General features: G+C 37.0%; 1 protein-coding gene across 2 annotated transcripts in view; it reads left to right on the top strand.

Annotated features, from left to right (window-relative positions):
* ATXN2 (ataxin 2) overlaps positions 1-19,701 on the top strand; it is a 100,526-nt gene that overhangs the window by 13,948 nt on the left and 66,877 nt on the right. For both annotated transcript variants that reach the window (XM_052654401.1, XM_052654400.1), the window contains exons 2-5: positions 15,760-15,796; positions 16,898-16,957; positions 17,434-17,505; positions 18,065-18,215. In XM_052654401.1, the coding sequence (XP_052510361.1) occupies positions 15,760-15,796; positions 16,898-16,957; positions 17,434-17,505; positions 18,065-18,215 (320 nt within the window). The remainder of the gene's footprint in view (positions 1-15,759; positions 15,797-16,897; positions 16,958-17,433; positions 17,506-18,064; positions 18,216-19,701) is intronic.

Raw genomic sequence — 19,701 nt, 5'->3', positions numbered from 1 at the left:
GAGTTGCTAATGCTTACTTAATATGCTTCTGCTGCTGCTAAGTCACTTCGGTCGTGTCCGACTGTCTGCGATCCCATAGATGGCAGCCCACCAGGCTCCCCTGTCCCTGGGATTCTCCAGGCAAGAACACTGGAGTGCGTATCTTATAAAATATTGGAAGGAAGTCTTTTAGATGAAGGGAAAAAAGGCTTATTGCTTTTTCAGAAGATTGGCCCTCTTACTAGCATTCTGGTATGTTGCTAAGGGTCTTATTCCTTTTAATGCTTTTGGGATAGCCACTGATGAGTAACAGAAATCACCATGTTTGAGAAGCCTCCTGGTCTAAGCTTGTGAAAGCCGACTAGGGTCGTAATTGAAAGGGAGAGGAAAATGAGCTTCCTGTTCTGCTGGGGCATATACATACCTTTTACATATATATATATATATATAATATATGCACTTTTTTTTCTCATTTGATTATCACACAGTCCTGTTAGATAATCTGTTGGGCCTTCCCATTTTACCTGTGAGGAAGCTAAGGCCCAGAGAAGCCAAGTGACCTGTTTTAACTTAGCTAGAAAGTGGCAGAGATGGAATGACTTACTATTGTTTATTTTAGGATCTCTGAAAAAGTATATGCAAGTGAGAATAGGAGAAAACTGGTGATGAATTTAAGGAATGTTACAATTAGTTTATTATTTTAACTGACCAGGAATTGAGTCACTAGCTTCACTGAGTGAAGGAATGTACATAAACAACCTCCTTGGGATGAAAAGTGGAAAAGAAAATGATGAATTTACATTTGTGACAGATAAGGAATTTAGTTATTCATAATCTGTAAATGTTACATAGGAAGTCTGTATATTTTTAACTCAGTCTAAAAGGTTAGAGAATAAATGAGAATTTCTATTTATTATAACGCTTTTTTCCCTCTGTAAAACATGTTAGAAAAAACTAGCATTTGTGAGCCAAATGGAAGCCATTTTTCTGAAGGAAAAAGTCTATAGATATGTATATATGATGTGAAAACAGTTTGTGGAGCGCTTTCTATTTATATGATAGTTAGCATTTATTTCGTGCCTATTAGGTTTCAGGAACCGTGCCAAGTGCATTACTTATATATCCTTTAATCCTTAGAACAGCCCAGCCTGTCATGTTGGTAGTGCCATATCCACTTTACAGATGAGGAAATGGTGGTTCAGACAAATTAAGGAACTTGTCCAGGGTCAAAGGCTAGGAAGTGATAAAGCTGAGATTCTAACCCTATAAGACATCAGAGCTTTTGCTTTTAATAACTGTGCCCCACTGCTTCTAGTTCAGCTTTGTCATAGACAAAACAAAAGCAGATAAAAATCAATGAAGAAAGCAATTTATTCATTATTCGCCATAAAATGGCTTCAATTAACCATGCCTCAGTCCTAGCAGTTCTCTTAATAAATGAATCTGATAAGCTCAAGATTTTTATTTTAAAATTTGAAAGCAGTGTTATAAATGGTGGTGCTTTCTGCATCTGCCTATTGTAATTGATAGTTGTTATCCATAATTAATTTGAACTCAGTGGTACCGTACTACGTTGTGGGTTAAGAAGGCATTTTTGACTTGATCTAAGAATTCCAACACCACTTATGTTTCTGTAGGAGAATTAGAGTGCTAGAACCAATTTCTCCACTCTGTCTTAGTCAAACTGGAGACTGCATAGCCCTGGGGCTAGAAGGACACACTGAGTGAAACTTCAGCAGCATATATTAGTCCTTCAGAAAGAAGGGATTGAATAGTTGAAGAAATGATTCCTCTGTTCCGTGGCTTTTCGAGAAGTTTCTGGCTATGGTACAGTTATTTCTGTGGGCCAGATAATCATTTTAGTTATCATATATTTTATTTGTATTGTAGCACATTAATTTTTCACACCTGTTTAACCTAGCCTTCCTTTTGCTATTAGATTTAAACTCTATTTTGTTGGGCCAACCATCTGTTCAAAAATCATCCTATTCCCAAGCCTGAGGTTCTCTTCACCCTCAAGACTTGCCATAATCTAACGCAGGGGTTGGCAGACGTCTTCTGTAAAAAGGCAAATAATAAATATTTTGGGCCTACAGGCCTCATACAATCTTTTTTGCATATTCTTTTTTTTTTTTTTAACCTTTTTGAATGTAAAAAGCATTCTTAGCTCTGGGCCATGTAAAAACAGGCCACAGAACCATGGACATTTGCCAATCCCATTTTATCTTTCTGTCATGTTTTTCATTAACTCTTCAGAACATGCTGCTGCTACTAAGTCGCTTCAGTCGTGTCTGACTCTGTGCGACCCCATAGATGGCAGCCTACCAGGCTCCGCTGTCCCTGGGATTCTCCAGGCAAGAACACTGGAGTGGGTTGCCATTTTCTTCTCCAATATATGAAAGTGAAAAGTGAAAGGGAAGTCGCTTAGTCGCGTCCGACTCTTTGCAACCCAATGGACTGCAGCCTACCAGGCTCCTCCATCCATGGGATTTTCCAGGCAAGAGTACTGGAGTGGGGTGCCATCGCCTTCTCCGCTTCAGAACATGACCTCCATTTAAATCATCATGGTCTCCTTTTCTCATTGCCTCTGCAAGTATCAAGCTCAGCCTCTACTCCCTGCCTGCTCTTCTATCTCTATTCTCCTTTTCCACATCTTTATACTTAGCCTCTAAGATCCGGTTCACATGTTCCATGAAACTAATTCTCATTTATTTTATCAACTCCTGCAGAACTTTGCTTGTCCTATATATCTTAGCTTTCTTATTTGAAAACATGTTCCATGTTTTACCATAGTAGCTTGCTATAAACTATAAGAATGAAAAGATTCACATTTCTCCTGAGACTGTTTTCTGGTAAATGCCTAAAGTAACACTGTTTCTTTTCACAAGTCAGTGTTCCTACTCCTCCTCCAAATCTGAATTTTAGAATTGGAAGCTTGCATTTGAGATCATCATGACTCATCTTCTTTGTTTTACACAGGAACAAGAATTTTAAATGGCTTGTCCAGAGTTGCACACTATTTAGCACCCAAGGTCTTTTCTTACTTAGTGACTTACAGCAGGTTATTTTACTTGTGCTTGAGTTTCTTCCTCTGTAAAATGGGAGTGATGACGATTAAATGAATTACATGTGAAAAATACTTAAGTCAATGCCTGGCATGTGGTAAATGCTTAGTAACTTTTAGCTGTTACTATTAATGTGTTTGGAAATCAGTAAAAACGACTTGAACAAGTTAATGCCGAAAACTGCTTGTTAATGGGTTTAGGGTAATACTATTAATATAATAGTAGGAGAAGGCAGTGGCACCCCACTCCAGTACTCTTGCCTGGAAAATCCCATGGACGAAGGAGCCTGGTAGGCTGCAGTCCATGAGGTCGCTGAGAGTCGGACACAACTGAGTGACTTCAGTTTCACTTCTCACTTGCATGCATTGGCGAAGGAAATGGCAACCCACTCCAGTGTTCTTGCCTGGAGAATCCCAGAGATGGGGGAGCCTGGTGGGCTGCCGTCTACGGGGTCTTACGGAGTCGGACATGACTGAAGTGACTTAGCAGCAGCAGCAGCAGATACAGATTAACATTTCATTGAGCTGGTATGCATACTATTGATTACTTCACTAAAAGTTTGAAGCTACCAGACTGGAATAGTTAAACAGTGAATGAGCAGCTCTGCTTCCAGGTTACCCAGTGACTGTAGTTGGGAATGGCAGGCATGTAGGGAGTGTAAAATCGTAGCACTGAGAAGCGAGTGAATGACTGCTTTGGGTGTTCAGTTCAGTCACTAAGTTGTGTCCGACTCTTTGCGACCCCATGAACCGCAGGATGCCAGGCCTCCCTGTCCATCACCAACTCCTGGAGCTTACTCAAACTCAGGTCCATCGAGTCGGTGATGCCATCCAACCATCTCATCCTCTGTTGTCCTCTTCTCCTGCCTTCAATCTTTACCAGCATCAGAGTCTTTTCCAATGAGTCAGTTCTTTGCATCATATGGCCAAAGTATTGGAGTTTTAGCTTCAGCATCAGTCCTTCCAATGAACATTCAGGACTGATTTCCTTTAGGATGAACTGGTTGTATCTCCTTGCTGTCCACTGGACTCCGAAGAGTCTTCTCCAACACCACAGTGCGAAAGCATCATTTCTTTGGTGCTCATCTTTCTTTATAGTTCAGCTCTTACATCCATACATGACTACTGGGTGAGCAGTGAAGAAAAAACCTTTAAAAAGTAGTGAGGGTTGAGATGGATCTTGAGGAATGATAAGCAGTTTCCAATGAGGCTGTGGAAGAGAAGAGGAAGTTCTAGGCAGGGAAAAGTTTGTGCCAAAGTACAGAGATGCTTATAAACATGATTGTTGGTGGAAAAATTAGGTTCACAGTGTCGAAGAATTGGAGGAGATTAAGTATTAAAGTGGAGAAGGCAGTGGCACCCCACTCCAGTACTCTTGCCTGGAAAATCCCATGGACGAAGGAGCCTGGTAGGCTGCAGTCCATGGGGTCGCTAAGAGTCGGACACAACTGAGCGACTTCACTTTGACTTTTCACTTTCATGCATTGGAGAAGGAAATGGCAACCCACTCCAGTATTCTTGCCTGGAGAATCCCAGAGATGGGGGAGCCCGGTGGGCTGCCGTCTATGGGGTCACACAGAGTCGGGCACAACTGAAGTGACTTAGCAGTAGCAGCAAGTAGTAAAGCACGGAACAGATTTGAAAGTCTTTGTAGTCAGAGAAGAAATGAAGTAAGCTTGAAATAAGTGCTAATTAGAATTTTTTTAATGAGAATTTTTTAAAAGAAAATTTCAACATATATAAAAGGAACAATTTAAGACCCTACAGTTATCAGCAAATGGCTCATCTTGTTTCCCATTACTCCCCTCCCCGTTATCACTTGTCTTTTGAAGGGGATTAAAGTTGTTCTGAGGCCCCAGGAAAGATAAATGACCAATGGGTAAAACCATTGGGAGAGAGACTTGAGTTCAGTATAAGGAAGCACTCCTGGTATATGTCAGAGGGAATGGATGCTTGGGAAAGTAGATAACACCTACTCCTGGAGAAGCTCAAAGAAAGGACTGCATTGTCCAGTATGGCAGCCACTATCTACATATGGCTATTAACATTAAAGTTTTTTAGTGTGTCCTGCATTTTAAATTTAATTAATTTTCAGCCATACCAGACAGCATGCAGGATCTTAGTTCTCCAACCAGGGATCAAACTCATGTTCCCTGCAGTGGAAATGCTGTGCAGAGTCTTCACCACTGGACTGCCAGTGTTACGTCCTGCTATTTATATTTAGAATTAAGTTAATTAAAATGTAAGAAAAATCAGCTTCTCAGTCACACTAGCCGTATTGCAAGTGCTCAGCTGCCACATGTGCCTAGTGGCTATTGGGCAGCGTAGATATAGAAGTTTCTTTTTTAATTCATTATAGAAAGTTCTGTTGGACAGCACTGAACTTGAACCCCCAGGATTCCATTTTATCCAAGGTATGTGTAACTTTTGGAGTATCTAGGCCATATCTAATTGTGCATGGCTTTGTGGCCAAGCCTTCCTCTCAGTAAAACTAATATGAGGGAAATAATTGTATTCAGTTCAGTTCAGTTGCTCAGTCATGTCCGACTCTTTGCCACCCCATGACCCGCAGCACACCAGGTCTCCCTGTCTATCACCAACTCCCAGAGTTCACCCAAACCCACGTCCATTGTGTTGGTGATGCCATCCAACCATCTCCTTCTCCATCATCCCCTTCTTCTGCCCTCAATCTTTCCCAGCATCAGGCTCTTTTCAAATGAGTCAGGTCTCTGCATTAGGTGGCCAAAGTATTGCAGTTTCAGCTTCAGCATCAGTCCTTCCAATGAGTATTCAGGACTGATTTCCTTTAGGATGGACTGGTTGGATCTCCTAGCAGTCCAAGGGACTCTCAAGAGTCTTCTCCAACACCACGGTTCAAAAACATTGGTTCTTCGGTGCTCAGCTTTCCTTATAGTCCAACTCTCACCCATACATGACTACTGGAAAAACCATAGCCTTGACTAGACGGACCTTTATTGGCAAAGTAATGTCTCTGATTTTTATTTATTTGTTTATTTTATCCCAGTCCCCCCGTCTCTGCTTTTTAATATGCTGTCTAGGTTGGTCATAACTTTCCTTCCAAGGAGCAAGCGTCTTTTAATTTCATGGCTGCAGTCACCATCTGCAGTGATTCTGGAGCCCAGAAAAATAAAGTCTCTCACTGTTTCCACTGTTTCCCCATCTATTTGCTATGAAGTGATGGGACCAGATGCCATGATCTTTGTTTTCTCAATGTTGAGCTTTAAGCCAACATTTTCACTCTCCTCTTTCACTTTCATCAAGACGCTCTTTAGTTCTTTGCTTTCTGCCATAAGAGTGGTGTCATCTGTATATCTGAGGTTATTGATATTTCTCTCGGCAATCTTGATTCCAGCTGGTGCTTCCTCCAGCCCAGCGTTTCTCATGATGTACTCTGCATATAAGTTAAATAAGCAGGGTGACAGTATACAGCCTTGAAAGTGAAAGTGAAGTCGCTCAGTTGTGTCGACTCTTTGTGACCCCGTGGACTGTAGCCCACCAAGCTCCTCTGTCCATGGGATTCTCCAGGCAAGAATACTGGAGTGGGTTGCCATTTCCTTCTCCAGGGTACCTTCCCGACCCAGGGATCGAACCCAGGTCTCCTGCATTGCAGGCAGATGCTTTAACCTCTGAGCCACCAGCCTTGACGTACTCCTTTTCCTATTTGGAACCAGTCTTTGTTACATGTCTAGTTCTAACTGTTGCTTCCTGACCCGCATACAGGTTTCTCAAGAGGCAGGTCCGGTGGTCTGGTATTCCCATCTCTTGAAGAATTTTCCACAATTTATTGTGATCCACACAGTCAAAGCCTTTGGCGTAGTCAATAAAGCAGAAATAGATGTTTTTCTGGAACTCTCTTGCTTTTTCCATGATCCAGCAGATGTTGGCTATTTTATCTCTGATTCCTCTGCCTTTTCTAAGACCAGCTTGAACATCTGGAAGTTCATGGTTCACATATTACTGAAGCCTGGCTTGGAGAATTTTGAGCATTACTTTACTAGTGTGTGAGATGAGTGCAATTGTGTGGTAGTTTGAGCATTCTTTGGCATTACCTTTCTTTGGGATTGGAATGAAAACTGACCTTTTCCAGTCCTGTGGCCACTGAGTTTTCCAAATTTGCTGGCATATTGAGTGCAGCACTTTCACAGCATTGTCTTTTAGGATTTGAAATAGCTCAACTGGAATTCCATCACCTCCACTAGCTTTGTTCGTAGTGATGCTTCCTAAGGCCCACCTGACTTCACATTCCAGGATGTCTGGCTCTAGGTGGGTATGAGTGATCACACCTTCATGATTATCTGGGTTGTGAAGATCTTTTCTGTACAGTTCTTCTGTGTATTCTTGCCATCTCTTCTTAATGTCTTTTGCTTCTTTTAGGTCCATACCATTTCTGTCCTTTATTGAGCCCATCTTTGCATGAAATGTTCCCTTGGAATCTCTAATTTTCTTGAAAAGATCTCTAGTCTTTCCCATTCTATAATTGTATTAAGTAATAATTATTAAGAAGTTAGTAATGTGCCAGGCATTGTTCTTAAGCCAAACTGTTTATATGGAATATTTTCACAACCTTGTGAGAAGATACTGTTTTATTTTTTAAGACCATACTATTTTTAGCACCATTTTGTAGATTCTGAAGTTAAGATACAAAGAGCTGAAGTCAAAAGGTTAAGGTTACAGAGCTGGAAAGTGATAGGGCCAGAATTTGAACCCGAGCAGCTTGCAACAAGCTGAAATAAGTTCTTGTGGGGATAGTTCTTGAAGCATTGATCTAGATGATCTCATGGGTGAGTTAATTTGGCAGTTGTTCTGTTTGAATTTAGAGTTGCCAGCCTCCTCAGTTTGCTAACAAAAAGAGAGAGAAAAAGAATAATCTCATAGATACAGAGAGCAGATTGATGATAGTCATAGGCAAGTGATGGGAGAAATATATATATTTTTAAATTTTATTTAAACCTTTTGTGATTAGGTTATTAATGCATTTTGAGTTAGCCTTGCCAAGCTCTCTTACTTCTAGTAGGGTGTTTTTGGGTAGATTCTTTGCATAAATAGCCATGTTGTCATTTATTAATGACAGTTTTCCTTCTTTCTATCCAAACATTGTGCCCCCCCTTTTTTTTTTAACATTGTGCCTTTTCTTTCTTTTTCTTGCTTTATTGCATAAGTTAGAATCTCCAATTCAAGTGTCTCATCACCTTAATTTTCTTTTACAGTTTGTTCAAATGAGAGTTCACAAGTTGTTTACTATGACTCAAGTCTGTTTTAATCTACAGTTTCACTACAAAGTCCTTATCTTTCTGAAACTTGCTCACAGTATTTTCAAACGTACATTAGTAAAATACCTTTTTTTAATAGATAAATCACCTTCAATTGAATTACATTGTAAAGCCTAAAAATAAACGAGAGCAACAATACTTCCATGATGTTTCTCAAGTGTGTACATTAAACTTTTGTGAAAAGTAGTGCTATTAAGAAGTTTCTTGTAGAAGAACTAATTTGTGTGAAACAGCAGTAGACTTCATTTTTAAACTGCAATTATTGACATAGCAGCCATATTTTTCGGTTCAGAGGTCAGCAGATTTTGCTTGTAATGACCCAGACCTTTTGCGCTTTTATGAGGCATATAATTTCTCTAATGCATATTGTTCTTGGCTTTTTTTTGGTTTGTGTTATCCCTTAAACCCTTCAAAAACTTAAAACCATATTTACTCAAAAAGCCCAAACAAAAACAAATTGTGGGCTATAGTTCGCTGATATTTGATTTAAAGAATTATTACAGATGGTTCCTGACTGAGGATGGTGTGAAAGCAGTAAGCATTCAATAGAAACCCTACTTTGAATTTTGATCTTTTCCCAGGTTAGCTTTATATGGTAAAATACTCTCTCATGGTGTTGGTCAGTGGCAGTGAGCTGAGCTCCTAGTCAGCCAATTACAAGTGGTAAGAATTTACAGTCATTCTGTACCCATAGAATCACTCTGGTTTTCACTTTCAGGGCAGTGTTCAGTATGTTACATGAGATGTTCAACGCCATTATAAAATAGGCTTTGTGGTAAGATGATTGAGCCCCACTGTAGACTAATGTAAATGCTCTGAGTACCTTTAAGGTGGGCTAGGTATATACATGTATTTTTGACTTTCACCTTATACAGCGGGTTTATCAGGACATAATCTCATCATAAATTGGGGGAAGATCTTTACTTTGAAAGCTTTCATGTTCATTTTTTCTCTTTCTTTTTTGACTGGGCTTATTTAATTCACAAAATATTTATGGTATGTATCATATATGAGGCACAGTTCCTCTGTGCTGATTTTGGTAGATGGTACAAGGATGGACAAGATCCTGTTTGCCAGTATTGGTTATTCCAGTCTAATTTCATCAAAGAGCTCCTGGCCAAGGGCATAAGTGGGTGTTGAAATCTAGGAGTTTCTTTGCTATATGATATGCCTTTTGGGACTACATTTGTTTCTGATACCTCTTAGTTTTTACAAAGGCATTGACTACTGACTGCACGGTTTTTTCTAGTGTGGGACTGTGACTTCCTGGAGGAGGCATCATTTTCTGGTCTGCACAAAAACACTATGTTGTCAAATAGATGGCAATTAGATGGGGAAAATGTAGAAACAGTAACAGATTTTATTTTCTTGGTTTCAGAATCACTATGGACAGTGACTGCAGCCATGAAATTAACAAATGCTTGCTCCTTAGAAGAAAAGCTATGACAAACCTAGATAGCATAAAGAAGCGACATCTCTTTGCCAACAAAGGTCCTTATAGTCAGAGCTATGGTTTTTCCGAATGTACGAATGTGAGAGTTGGACCGTAAAGAAGGCTGCGTGCCAGAGAATTGACACTTTCGAAGTATGGTGCAAGAGAAGATTCTTGAGAGTCCCTTGGACAGCAGAGGGATCAAACCAGTCAGTCCTTAAGGAAATCAACCCTGAATATTCAATGAAAGGACTGATGCCGAAGCTCCAACACTCTGGCCATCTGATATGAACAGCTGACTTATTGTAAAAGATAGTGGTCCTGGGAAAGATTGAGGGCTGGAGAAGAGGGTGACAGAGAACGAGATTGTTGGATGGCATCACCAACTCAATGGACATGAGTTTGAGCAAACTTTGGGAGATAGTGAAGGACAGGGAAGCCTGGAGTGCTGCAGTCCGTGGGGTCGCAAAGGATCAGAAATGACTTAGTGACTGAACAACCACCACCACCATATTGTCAGGTGATGGCCCTGAGTTAGTGGGCATATGATAGGTTCCCTATTAACTATGACTATGATAGTTAACATAATGATTATGATAAATTTCAGTCTAGCCAAGAGAGCACTGTTTGTTTGATTGGATGACATAAATCTAAGAAAGATTTCTTGAAAAGGTAACATTTAAGGCTGGGCAAGTATTTTTTATTACAGAAATGTACAGACACTTTGGACACTAAAGTAGAAGTTAATAAATAGCTCATAGTTAATAATTTTAAAAAATTTGTAAATAAAAGTTACAGTTATACAAAGAATTCTATATTCTTCATCTGTATTCCTCAAGTAGCATCTCATTCCACTTTTTCGTTTTCTGTTGTTAAAATTAATGTATAAATACATATTTGAGTGAGTGAAGTTGCTCAGTCGTGTCCAGCTCTTTGTGACCCACCAGGCTCCTCCGCCCATGGGATTCTCCAGGCAAGAATACTGGAGTGGGTTGCCATTTCCTTCTCCAGGGGATCTTCCCAACCCAGGGATCGAACTCAGGTCTCCTGCATTGCAGGCAGACGCATTAACCTCTGAGCCACCAGCGAAGCCAAAATATGTATTTAATGTAAAATTTAAATAATTTTATTAAACATGAGAGACATGGTGCCCCTTAGTTCTGAATACTTGAGTGTATATCCTAATAACAAGGATATTCTTAGAAAACTACAGTACAGTTGTCAAAATAAGGAAATTAATACTGGGCCAAATTATTATCTCTTGACCTTATTCAGATTGTACTAGTTGGTTTTGTATTATTCTTTACAGCTCCCCCGACCCCCTGCACTCCAAAAGAAAGCTGATCTAAGAACTAATCCAGGATTATATGTTACATTCAGTTGTCATGCCTTGTTGGTCTCCTTTAATGTGGTATAGTTCCTTAGTCTTCCATGATTTGACAATTTGAGTATTACAGGTTGTTTCGTGAAGTGTCTCTCCATTAGGGTTTGTCTTACTTAGATTTCCTCATGATTAGATTGAGATTATATACATTTTTGGCAAAGATATTGCAGAAGTGATACATGTATTCTCTTTGCCTGAGAGGAGGTGCATGATGTATGTTTGTCTCGTTGCTCATACTATTGACTTTGATCACTTGATGATGCTGGGTTCCTTTTCTATAAAGTTATTTTTCACTTTATCATTAATCAGTATCTTGTGATGAGTTACTTTGTGACTTTGTAAATATCCTGTTTCTGTTGATACTTGATTAAACTAGCATCCATTGGTGATTTCAGCCTGAAACTGTTACTGCTATGGTGGTTACTAAATAGTATCCAATTCCATCATTCCTTCCACATTTATTAGTTGGAATTTGGTTGTCAGGTTGATTGTATGACAAGGAGAATGGAACATGATACACACTTTCTAGGTGAAGGAGCAAGGTTCTGGATCAGGTTTGTACAGATAATTTCTGTTAAGAGTTATCTCCATTGGCTATCAAATTCATAGATACAGAAGGGGCTGTGGGAAAGTTGGAATTGGAAGCAAATGCTTAATATGCATAGGTATAAATACATTGAAAATAAAAAGAAAAGACATAGCATGCAAACAAGAAAGCAAGAGTGGCTATACTAATATTAGACAACATAGATGTTAAACAAAAAGTTACTAAAAAGGGACTTTTTATAATCATAAAAAGGTCAATCCAACAGGAAGAAAAAAGAGTCATTCCTCCAGGACTCTGTGTACCCTTTTCACATGAAGTCCTGGAGGAATGACTCTTTCTTCTTCCTGTTGGATGTCTTATTTTTCGTGTTGTCAAGAGTCATTCATGTTATAGAATGCATCAGAACTTCATTTGAATAATATTCCATTGTATGGGTGATAGCGTACTGTGTTTACCCATTTATCAGTGGACATTTGATTTTTTCCCACCTTGAACTGCCATACTATTTTCCACAATAGCTGCACAATTTTGCATTCCCACAAGCAGTGTACAAGGGTTTCAGTTTCTCCTTATTTTTGTCAATACTTGTTATTTTCTTGGTTTTGTGGGTTGTTTTTTTTGTTTTTTGCTTGGTTATTTATAATAGTCATTGTAGTGGGAGTGAAGAGGTAGCTCATTGTGGTTTTCATTTCAATTTTCCTAGTTAATGGTGAGGTTTAGCATCTTTTCATGAGCTTATTGGCCAACGTATAAATTTCTTTGGAGACTTGTTTTTTGATGTAGAATGATAGGAGTTCTCTATGTAGTTTAGATGTTAACCCCTTATGAGATATATGCAAGTATTTTTTATTATTCTGTGGATTCTCTTTTTATGCTGATACTGTTTTTTGTCCAAAAGTTTTTAATTTTGATGAAATCCTATATATATATATATTTTTTTAATGTTGAATGCCTTTGATGTCATAGTTAATAAATTAATGCCAAATTTAAGGCCATAAAGATTTTCCCTTTGTTTTTTTCTGAGAGTTTCATAGTTTTAGCTTTTAAATTTAGGTCTTTGGCTCATTTCTTAGTTCATTTTTATATATGGTGTAAGGTAAAGGTTCATCTTTTTTTGCATGTGAGTATCTAGTTTTTCCAGCATCACTTGTTAAAGAGATTTTCCATGAATGATCTTGATCCCCTTGTTAAAGATCAGTTGCCCATAAACATGAAAGTTTTTTTCTCTGCTCTCTATTCTATGCCATTGATTTTTATGGCTGTCCTTAATTCCAGTACCATACTATTTTGATTTCTTTAGTTATGTGATAAGTTTTGATAATTACTTATATGGCTGGGGCTTTACAATATTGTTTGTTTCTGCTGTACAACATTGTGAATCAACTGTAAGTATACATATATCCCCTCCCTCTTGAATCTCCCTCCCACACCCCTAACCCCACCCCTCTAGGTTGTCACAGCACTGAGCTGAGCTCCCTGTGTTGTAGAGCAGCTTCCCACTAGCTATCTGTTTTACATGCAGGCGAATTCTTAACCGCTGGACCACCAGGAAAATCTCTGTGATAAGTTTTGAAATTGGGAAGACACATTTTGCTTTTCATTTTGTGTATCTTTAAATGTGTAATAATTTTTCCTCTACATTGTTTTTTCTTGACATGCCAAAGTGTCATCTGTTGAGTCAAATTTACCACATTCTGGATGTAACTGACTTGTAACCTCGTGGTATAAGTTAATTTACTGTACTACCCAATAGTCTCTGTAAATTGGAAGATCTATACACTTGATTGAATCCAGACTCCCTTTGTGTCATGTCAGAAGACTTTTTTAACTTAAGGAAATTTTGAAAAGTAAAAAGAATGATATAATGAACCCCTGCATACCACTGTACCTGGCTTCAGCAGTTATCAACTCATGCCAGTCTTGTTTCATTTTTAACCCTGTTTCCTCCCTACTATATTATTTTGAAGCAATATATGCTCTTTATTATTATTTTGTATATTTATATTTGATATTTTGATTCACATTTTAACCTCATGTTCAATGAAAATTTAAAATCTGGATAGTATTGATTTGCTAAACCTGATCTGTTGCATTAATGCTTATATTTAGAACTAAAATATCTTGGTTGGGTTTTTTAGATTTTTTTTTTTTCTATATGGAATATTAGAATGCTTGTCCTGAAATACCAAAGGAAAAAAAAACTAAAAGTCAACCATAATCTGAGTGGATTCAAAAAGAAAAAAACAAGAATGAATGTGGGCTTTTTATCGGGTTCAGAGAATGCTACTGTTGTTTGCTAACATCCCCTTTGGGTGTCCAGCTACCTGGTAGAGCAGTGGAAATCAGTAGTTTCTATACTTTTATGCCACTATATACCACTGTTGAGTCTTTGATTATTTTCCTGTTGACCAGTTTGTTCTACTGAGTAAATTGAATTGTTCAACAGTTGCTCTCTATTAGTCAAAAGTATAACTGTGTGTACTCGATTTTTTTAAAAAGTGTGATTTCTATCACGGAATTTTATGTTTTAAACTCTTTTAAGTAGCCTTGTGGGTACACTGCATAAATTTAAGGGCACTTAATTAGTGTCATTTGTTTAAATCTTTTAACTGTAGCATCTCAGCAACCAGTAGGATAAGATAAAATGGTAATACTTAGACATTTTATAGCCTTTGACTACCGACTACAAATAAACAGAAAACCATAATACATTTAGATGGCTTTTGAAGGATGCAGAGATTGGACTAGGCTTTATTGTCAAGTTAATTTTTTGTGATACAATTTCAGAGAAGGAGCATAACCTAGAAATGCAAAGTCTATACTTTGGATCACCTGGTTTAAATATCTGCTCTATTGCTCATGAACTAGATGACTTTGGTCAAGACATTTAGCTACTGTTTCCATTTCCTCACCTGTGAAGTAGGGGTGAGAAATTTGACGTGGTGCTTACTATATACTGTCTGGTTTGTAGTAAGTTTTATAAATGATGAATTATTGGTCAAATTCCTTAGACTTTAGGACTTTATCTGTGTTGTGTGAGAGGCAGAAATGATAAAAATGGAAGTAATCTCGGGTGATTTGGTCAAAGACATTATTTTCTAGATGGGGAAAGGTAGATGAAAGTTAGAAACAAAACCAGCTGACCTCAGAGTACTAGTATCAGTCCTGCTTTTCTGGGAATTTTCACCATTCATACTGCTAGGCTTTTTCACCTGAATTGTGCTGCTTTGAATGTTTCTAAGTTTGTGGTTTTGAGTGTTGTGATTATTTTATTAGAATGAGATTCTAATACTGTTCCTCAAGAGTAATGTTTATGAGCTTATAACATTTTACTTTATTTTTTAGTCATAATAGAGGGGCTAATTTTTTCCATTGGAGCAAGCCTTACAGTATATTTTGTTCTCTAAATTTACTTGATAATAGACCCCACATTACTGGAAATCACTTGACAACTGACATAGGTGTACTGCATTGTTTCAGAGGGAGTGGTTTGGCAGGGAGAGTGGTTTGGTTTGCCATATAGATCCTGACAGGAGCACTTAGTATTTAAAGTGAAAATGCTTTGAATGATTTAACTTATTTTCAAATGTTTTTCTGCAGTTGTAAACACAGTACCTATTTTTAAGAGGTGAGGGGAAAATGGAGGTATCTTGATGTTATTAGTCAAGTATGTTAGTTAATTTGGGAATATAATCTGTATTTTGCTCCTGAGTAGTTTTTTATGACAAGAGTGATTGGTTAACTTTTGGAGAGGCGATTATTGTTTTTGGTATTGGTTATTTCTGTAAGTAGCTTGTTTTAATTTTTACTTTATTTACTTGATTTTGATTATGGTCACATTCTTTCCTCCTTCCTCCCTCCTCTGACCCATACCTGTTGCAGCCCTCTGAGCCTGGAAAGCACAGCAAGCGTCATGCTTAGGTAGCCCTTATACTTCACATTGGATGATCCTTCCCACAGATAGTGTATTTTTTTTGGATGGGATTATAAGGTATTTTAAATTTGAAAAAATATTTTAGCTTGCTTAGTTTGTTGAATTTCATAAATATTTAATCTTTTCAGAGGCCGAAACAGTAGCAAAGGACTGCCTCAATCCACGGTGAGTAATTTCAATGTTACTTGTTTGGAAAAATTGGTAACAGAAATGTGATTTCTAAATCCCACAGACGAAAAGCCAAGGCCCCCCTCAAAATTGCCTTATATCTCAGATAACCTTTATAGATTAGTACTGCTTAGCATAAGATTATTAGGTATAACTTTTATGATGATGTGTAAAATGCAGAACTATTATAAATAGTATTTTGATTTTTCATACTTAATAATAACTCATTTGTTTTACAAATGACTAAAGGCAAATAAAAATGATTAATGAGATGAATGGAACACTAGGACCACAGTTGGCAAAACTTTGGGGTTTTGATTTTGAAATAATGTGCTCTTTTATTTCTTTCATTTTTCTTCTTTGGAAAATGGTTTTAGATGTTGAAACTTTATCAGTGAAGTTAAACTAGGTACAAAGGCCTGAAGATGTAGGTTCCACAAAATGCAAGAAATAAATGCGAAGCTGTCACTAATTTTTGAGACTTTGCCTTTTTTATACATAGATTTTCTTTAGAATCAGGACACATACTTATGTGGTGTGTAATAAGAAGTGATGTGGTTTATTAGACCTTAGAGCAATACCATTGATTGAGATGTACTAAGAGAAAAGATAATCAAGGGTCTTCTACAGAGGTTCCCCCTCCACCTCTATTTATTTAATAAGGTATATTTAACCCTATTTAGTGTACAGTTCTTTGAGTTTTGATGTATACATTGTGTAACCACCACCACGGTCGAGATAATGGAACAGTCCTATTACTTCCAGAAATCCCTCATGCCACTTTGGAGTGATCCCTACTCTTAAGTCATTGATCTGTCTTCTGTTCTGTGACTTTGTCTTTCTTCATATATGGAAGTCCAATTTTGCTTTTTTTAAAAATATCATAGATAGTTATAATATTGTTAATTGACATGATTGATTTCACCTTTGAAAATTTATACATTGTAAGGAGGAAAAGATTACAGTAAACCAAGTCTTCCTTTAATGAGTATGAGGTATAAACCTAACTAAACATTTTGTAACAGAAGAAGTGTTAACTGTAATATATATACAGAGATAAATAATGAGTGCCAATAATGTTTTTTCTCAATATTACAGATTTCTTTTGATGGAATCTATGCAAATATGAGGATGGTTCATATTCTGACATCAGTTGTTGTAAGTTTTCAGAGTATTGGGGAGAAACTGCCTTGTGAGTGGAATAAAATAATTTCTTGAAGTTAAATGTGAATGAATGATAAAAGTAACATTTCTTAGATCATGTTTAATCAGGATGATGTAGAAAACAAATTAGAACTCAATTCAAGTCATTGTAACTCGCTGTAAAAGCGATCTTGTTAAGTCTGCTGTGTACAAAATAATATTACTAGTTGATTGTCTTTAGTGCATTATTTTGTTATTTAATAGGCTAGAGTCAAAAATACTAAATTTCCCAGTTTAGACTTATACTGCAGACCGAGCAGGACCTCCTGAAGAATTTTGAGAATTAAGTGTATTGTTAATGTTTTAAAATTTTTTATTCTGTCAGTGATTACCTAATATATTGAATGAGCTATAAAAAGTAGAATGAAAGAAGTTATTTCCATGACTGCATAGCACACTGTTTCTTTGATAAATTCATTATGTGTTTTTAGGGATCCAAATGTGAAGTACAAGTGAAAAACGGAGGTATATATGAAGGAGTTTTTAAAACATACAGTCCTAAGGTAATTTTTACTTTTTTAAAAAATAATGTAAAACCCCGAGAATCAGCAACTAGTGTGTATGTTTCCATGTGTCCATTAGTTTCTGATTTAGCAATTTATAGTTATGAGACAATGTGTTTGTCACATTTTCATCCTTAGTACATTACCTTTAATGCACTTCTTAAAACCACTTTGAATGACTTTACTCTTTGGTTTCAAGTACTGATTACTTTATAGACAGATTTGTATAATTAGAACAACTTCTTGCTCTTTATGCTTATTAAAATATTTTGGCCTTTGCAAGCATTATGGACTAGAAGAGGGATCCTAGTGGTTTATTATTTTCCTCTTTACTACTGTTGTGCTTAAGGCAAACCATGGAAGCAAAGACCAACTTTTAGATGAGAGAATTTTTAAATTGGAATAATAGATCATATTACTGAGAAAACAGTATGATTATAAGGATCTCTTGAGATAATTTTTTACCAAAGGCATATAAGAAATAGTACCTTGATGTGCAAAGGAATTCCTGTTGGATTTTATTTTATAAATGTTTTAATTTTTTTTTTTTCCTCCTTAGTGTGATCTGGTACTTGATGCTGCACATGAGAAAAGTACAGAATCCAGTTCGGGGCCAAAACGTGAAGAAATAATGGAGAGTATTTTGTTCAAGTGTTCAGACTTTGTTGTGGTGCAGTTTAAAGATATGGACTCCAGTTATGCAAGAAGAGGTGAGTTTTGATTTCCTAAATATGCTTCATAGTTTATTAGATTTATTCAAGAAAAGATTCTACACTGATTGCAGAATTTTCCTTTTTTTATTTTTAAAAAGAAATAAGGCAAATGGGAATTTAAATGCACTTTTGCTGGAAAATATTTAAAACTTCAGAGGAATATTCCTTGGTACTTTGGGTAGGATAAATAATGAAGACTTGTATTCTATTAAAAACAAGTTTGTGAAGAATTTTCTGAAGTTTTACTGTCAATAGTGCTACTAATAGTACTCAACTAAAAATTTCTTGTTCTGTTTGACTTAAATGTTTAGCTTACGTATTTTTAGTGTTTTAATGTTTATAAATAAGAAAATGTGGGAATTGCTATCACTCATTTGGAGAGCATACTCTGCAATACTGAGTGTTCAATAACACATTGAAAGGCTCTCTCTCTCGGGCGATTTTGAAACTGGTTCTAAAATTCTTAAATGATTTTTTGTTGGGGAGGGCAGCGGTGGCATTCAAATTTTGTAGTCATCTCTGTTGCAGCTTATAACAGTTTTTTATTTTCATCATTCAGTCTGTACGAACTGTTTTCACGGTTGCACTGATACTTCTACACTGTTATCTGGAAATTATAAGCCACCAGAAAGTTAAAGCCTTTCTCTTGGACCTCTTAATAAGGTTCTCAGCTTTAGTTATTTATAGATTGCTTTTTCAGAAACAAGCTGCTCTAGGTACTATGAAACTGCTTTTGCATTGTTGATGAAAGCACTGTGCTCTGATCTTGTATCTTCTTATATTGTGTCTTTGATTCACAACTCTGTCTAAGAGTCCTTCAGTGGCCCATACAAGCAAACAAGTCTTTCTGGGTTTTTTGGCTGCTAACGCCATGGGGGATCTTAGTTGCCCAACGCTGGAAGTGCAGAGTCGTAACCGTTGGACCACCAGGGAAGTACCAAGTCTTTTTTAGTAATTGCCTTTGGAGTTCATCTTACTTATGCCTAGGAGCACAAAATTATTTATACTTAAACTATTGAAATATTTCACTGTTTTAAATTTAAAAATTGAATTGGATCGTAAGTCAAAAGGAAAAATAAAATTTTAGTTGAGTGTAGCACTTAGCACTGTGGGAAAAAAGTATTGGCCACAACGGCAACAGATGTCCGCTGATCTGTTGGGTACCAGGCCATTTAGCTCGAAGCCATTCATAACATGCTTTGTTGTTATTCTTAAAGAGAATTGACTTTCCTGGTTTGAAAGGATAAATACTACTTGAAGGCATTTATGTCCCATTCACTGATCCTTGAAAAAGTTAGTCTTTAAATTTTTATTATTTTGTTTATTATTTTATTATGCCTTTATTTCTCAGGTAAATTGTGTTCATTGTACAAAGCCAAGAAAATCCAAATCAGAGCAATAGCTTTGATAGTGTTCAGAACATTCATTAGGGGATGCATGTATTTTACTATATACATAATAGTTTACTTGATGAGAACATTGA

This window comes from Budorcas taxicolor, chromosome 17 (assembly GCF_023091745.1).
Source record: "Budorcas taxicolor isolate Tak-1 chromosome 17, Takin1.1, whole genome shotgun sequence".
Lineage (NCBI taxonomy): Eukaryota > Metazoa > Chordata > Mammalia > Artiodactyla > Bovidae > Budorcas > Budorcas taxicolor.
The sequence above is the reverse complement of the archived record's forward strand: the minus strand, read 5'-3'. Positions and strand labels throughout refer to the sequence as shown.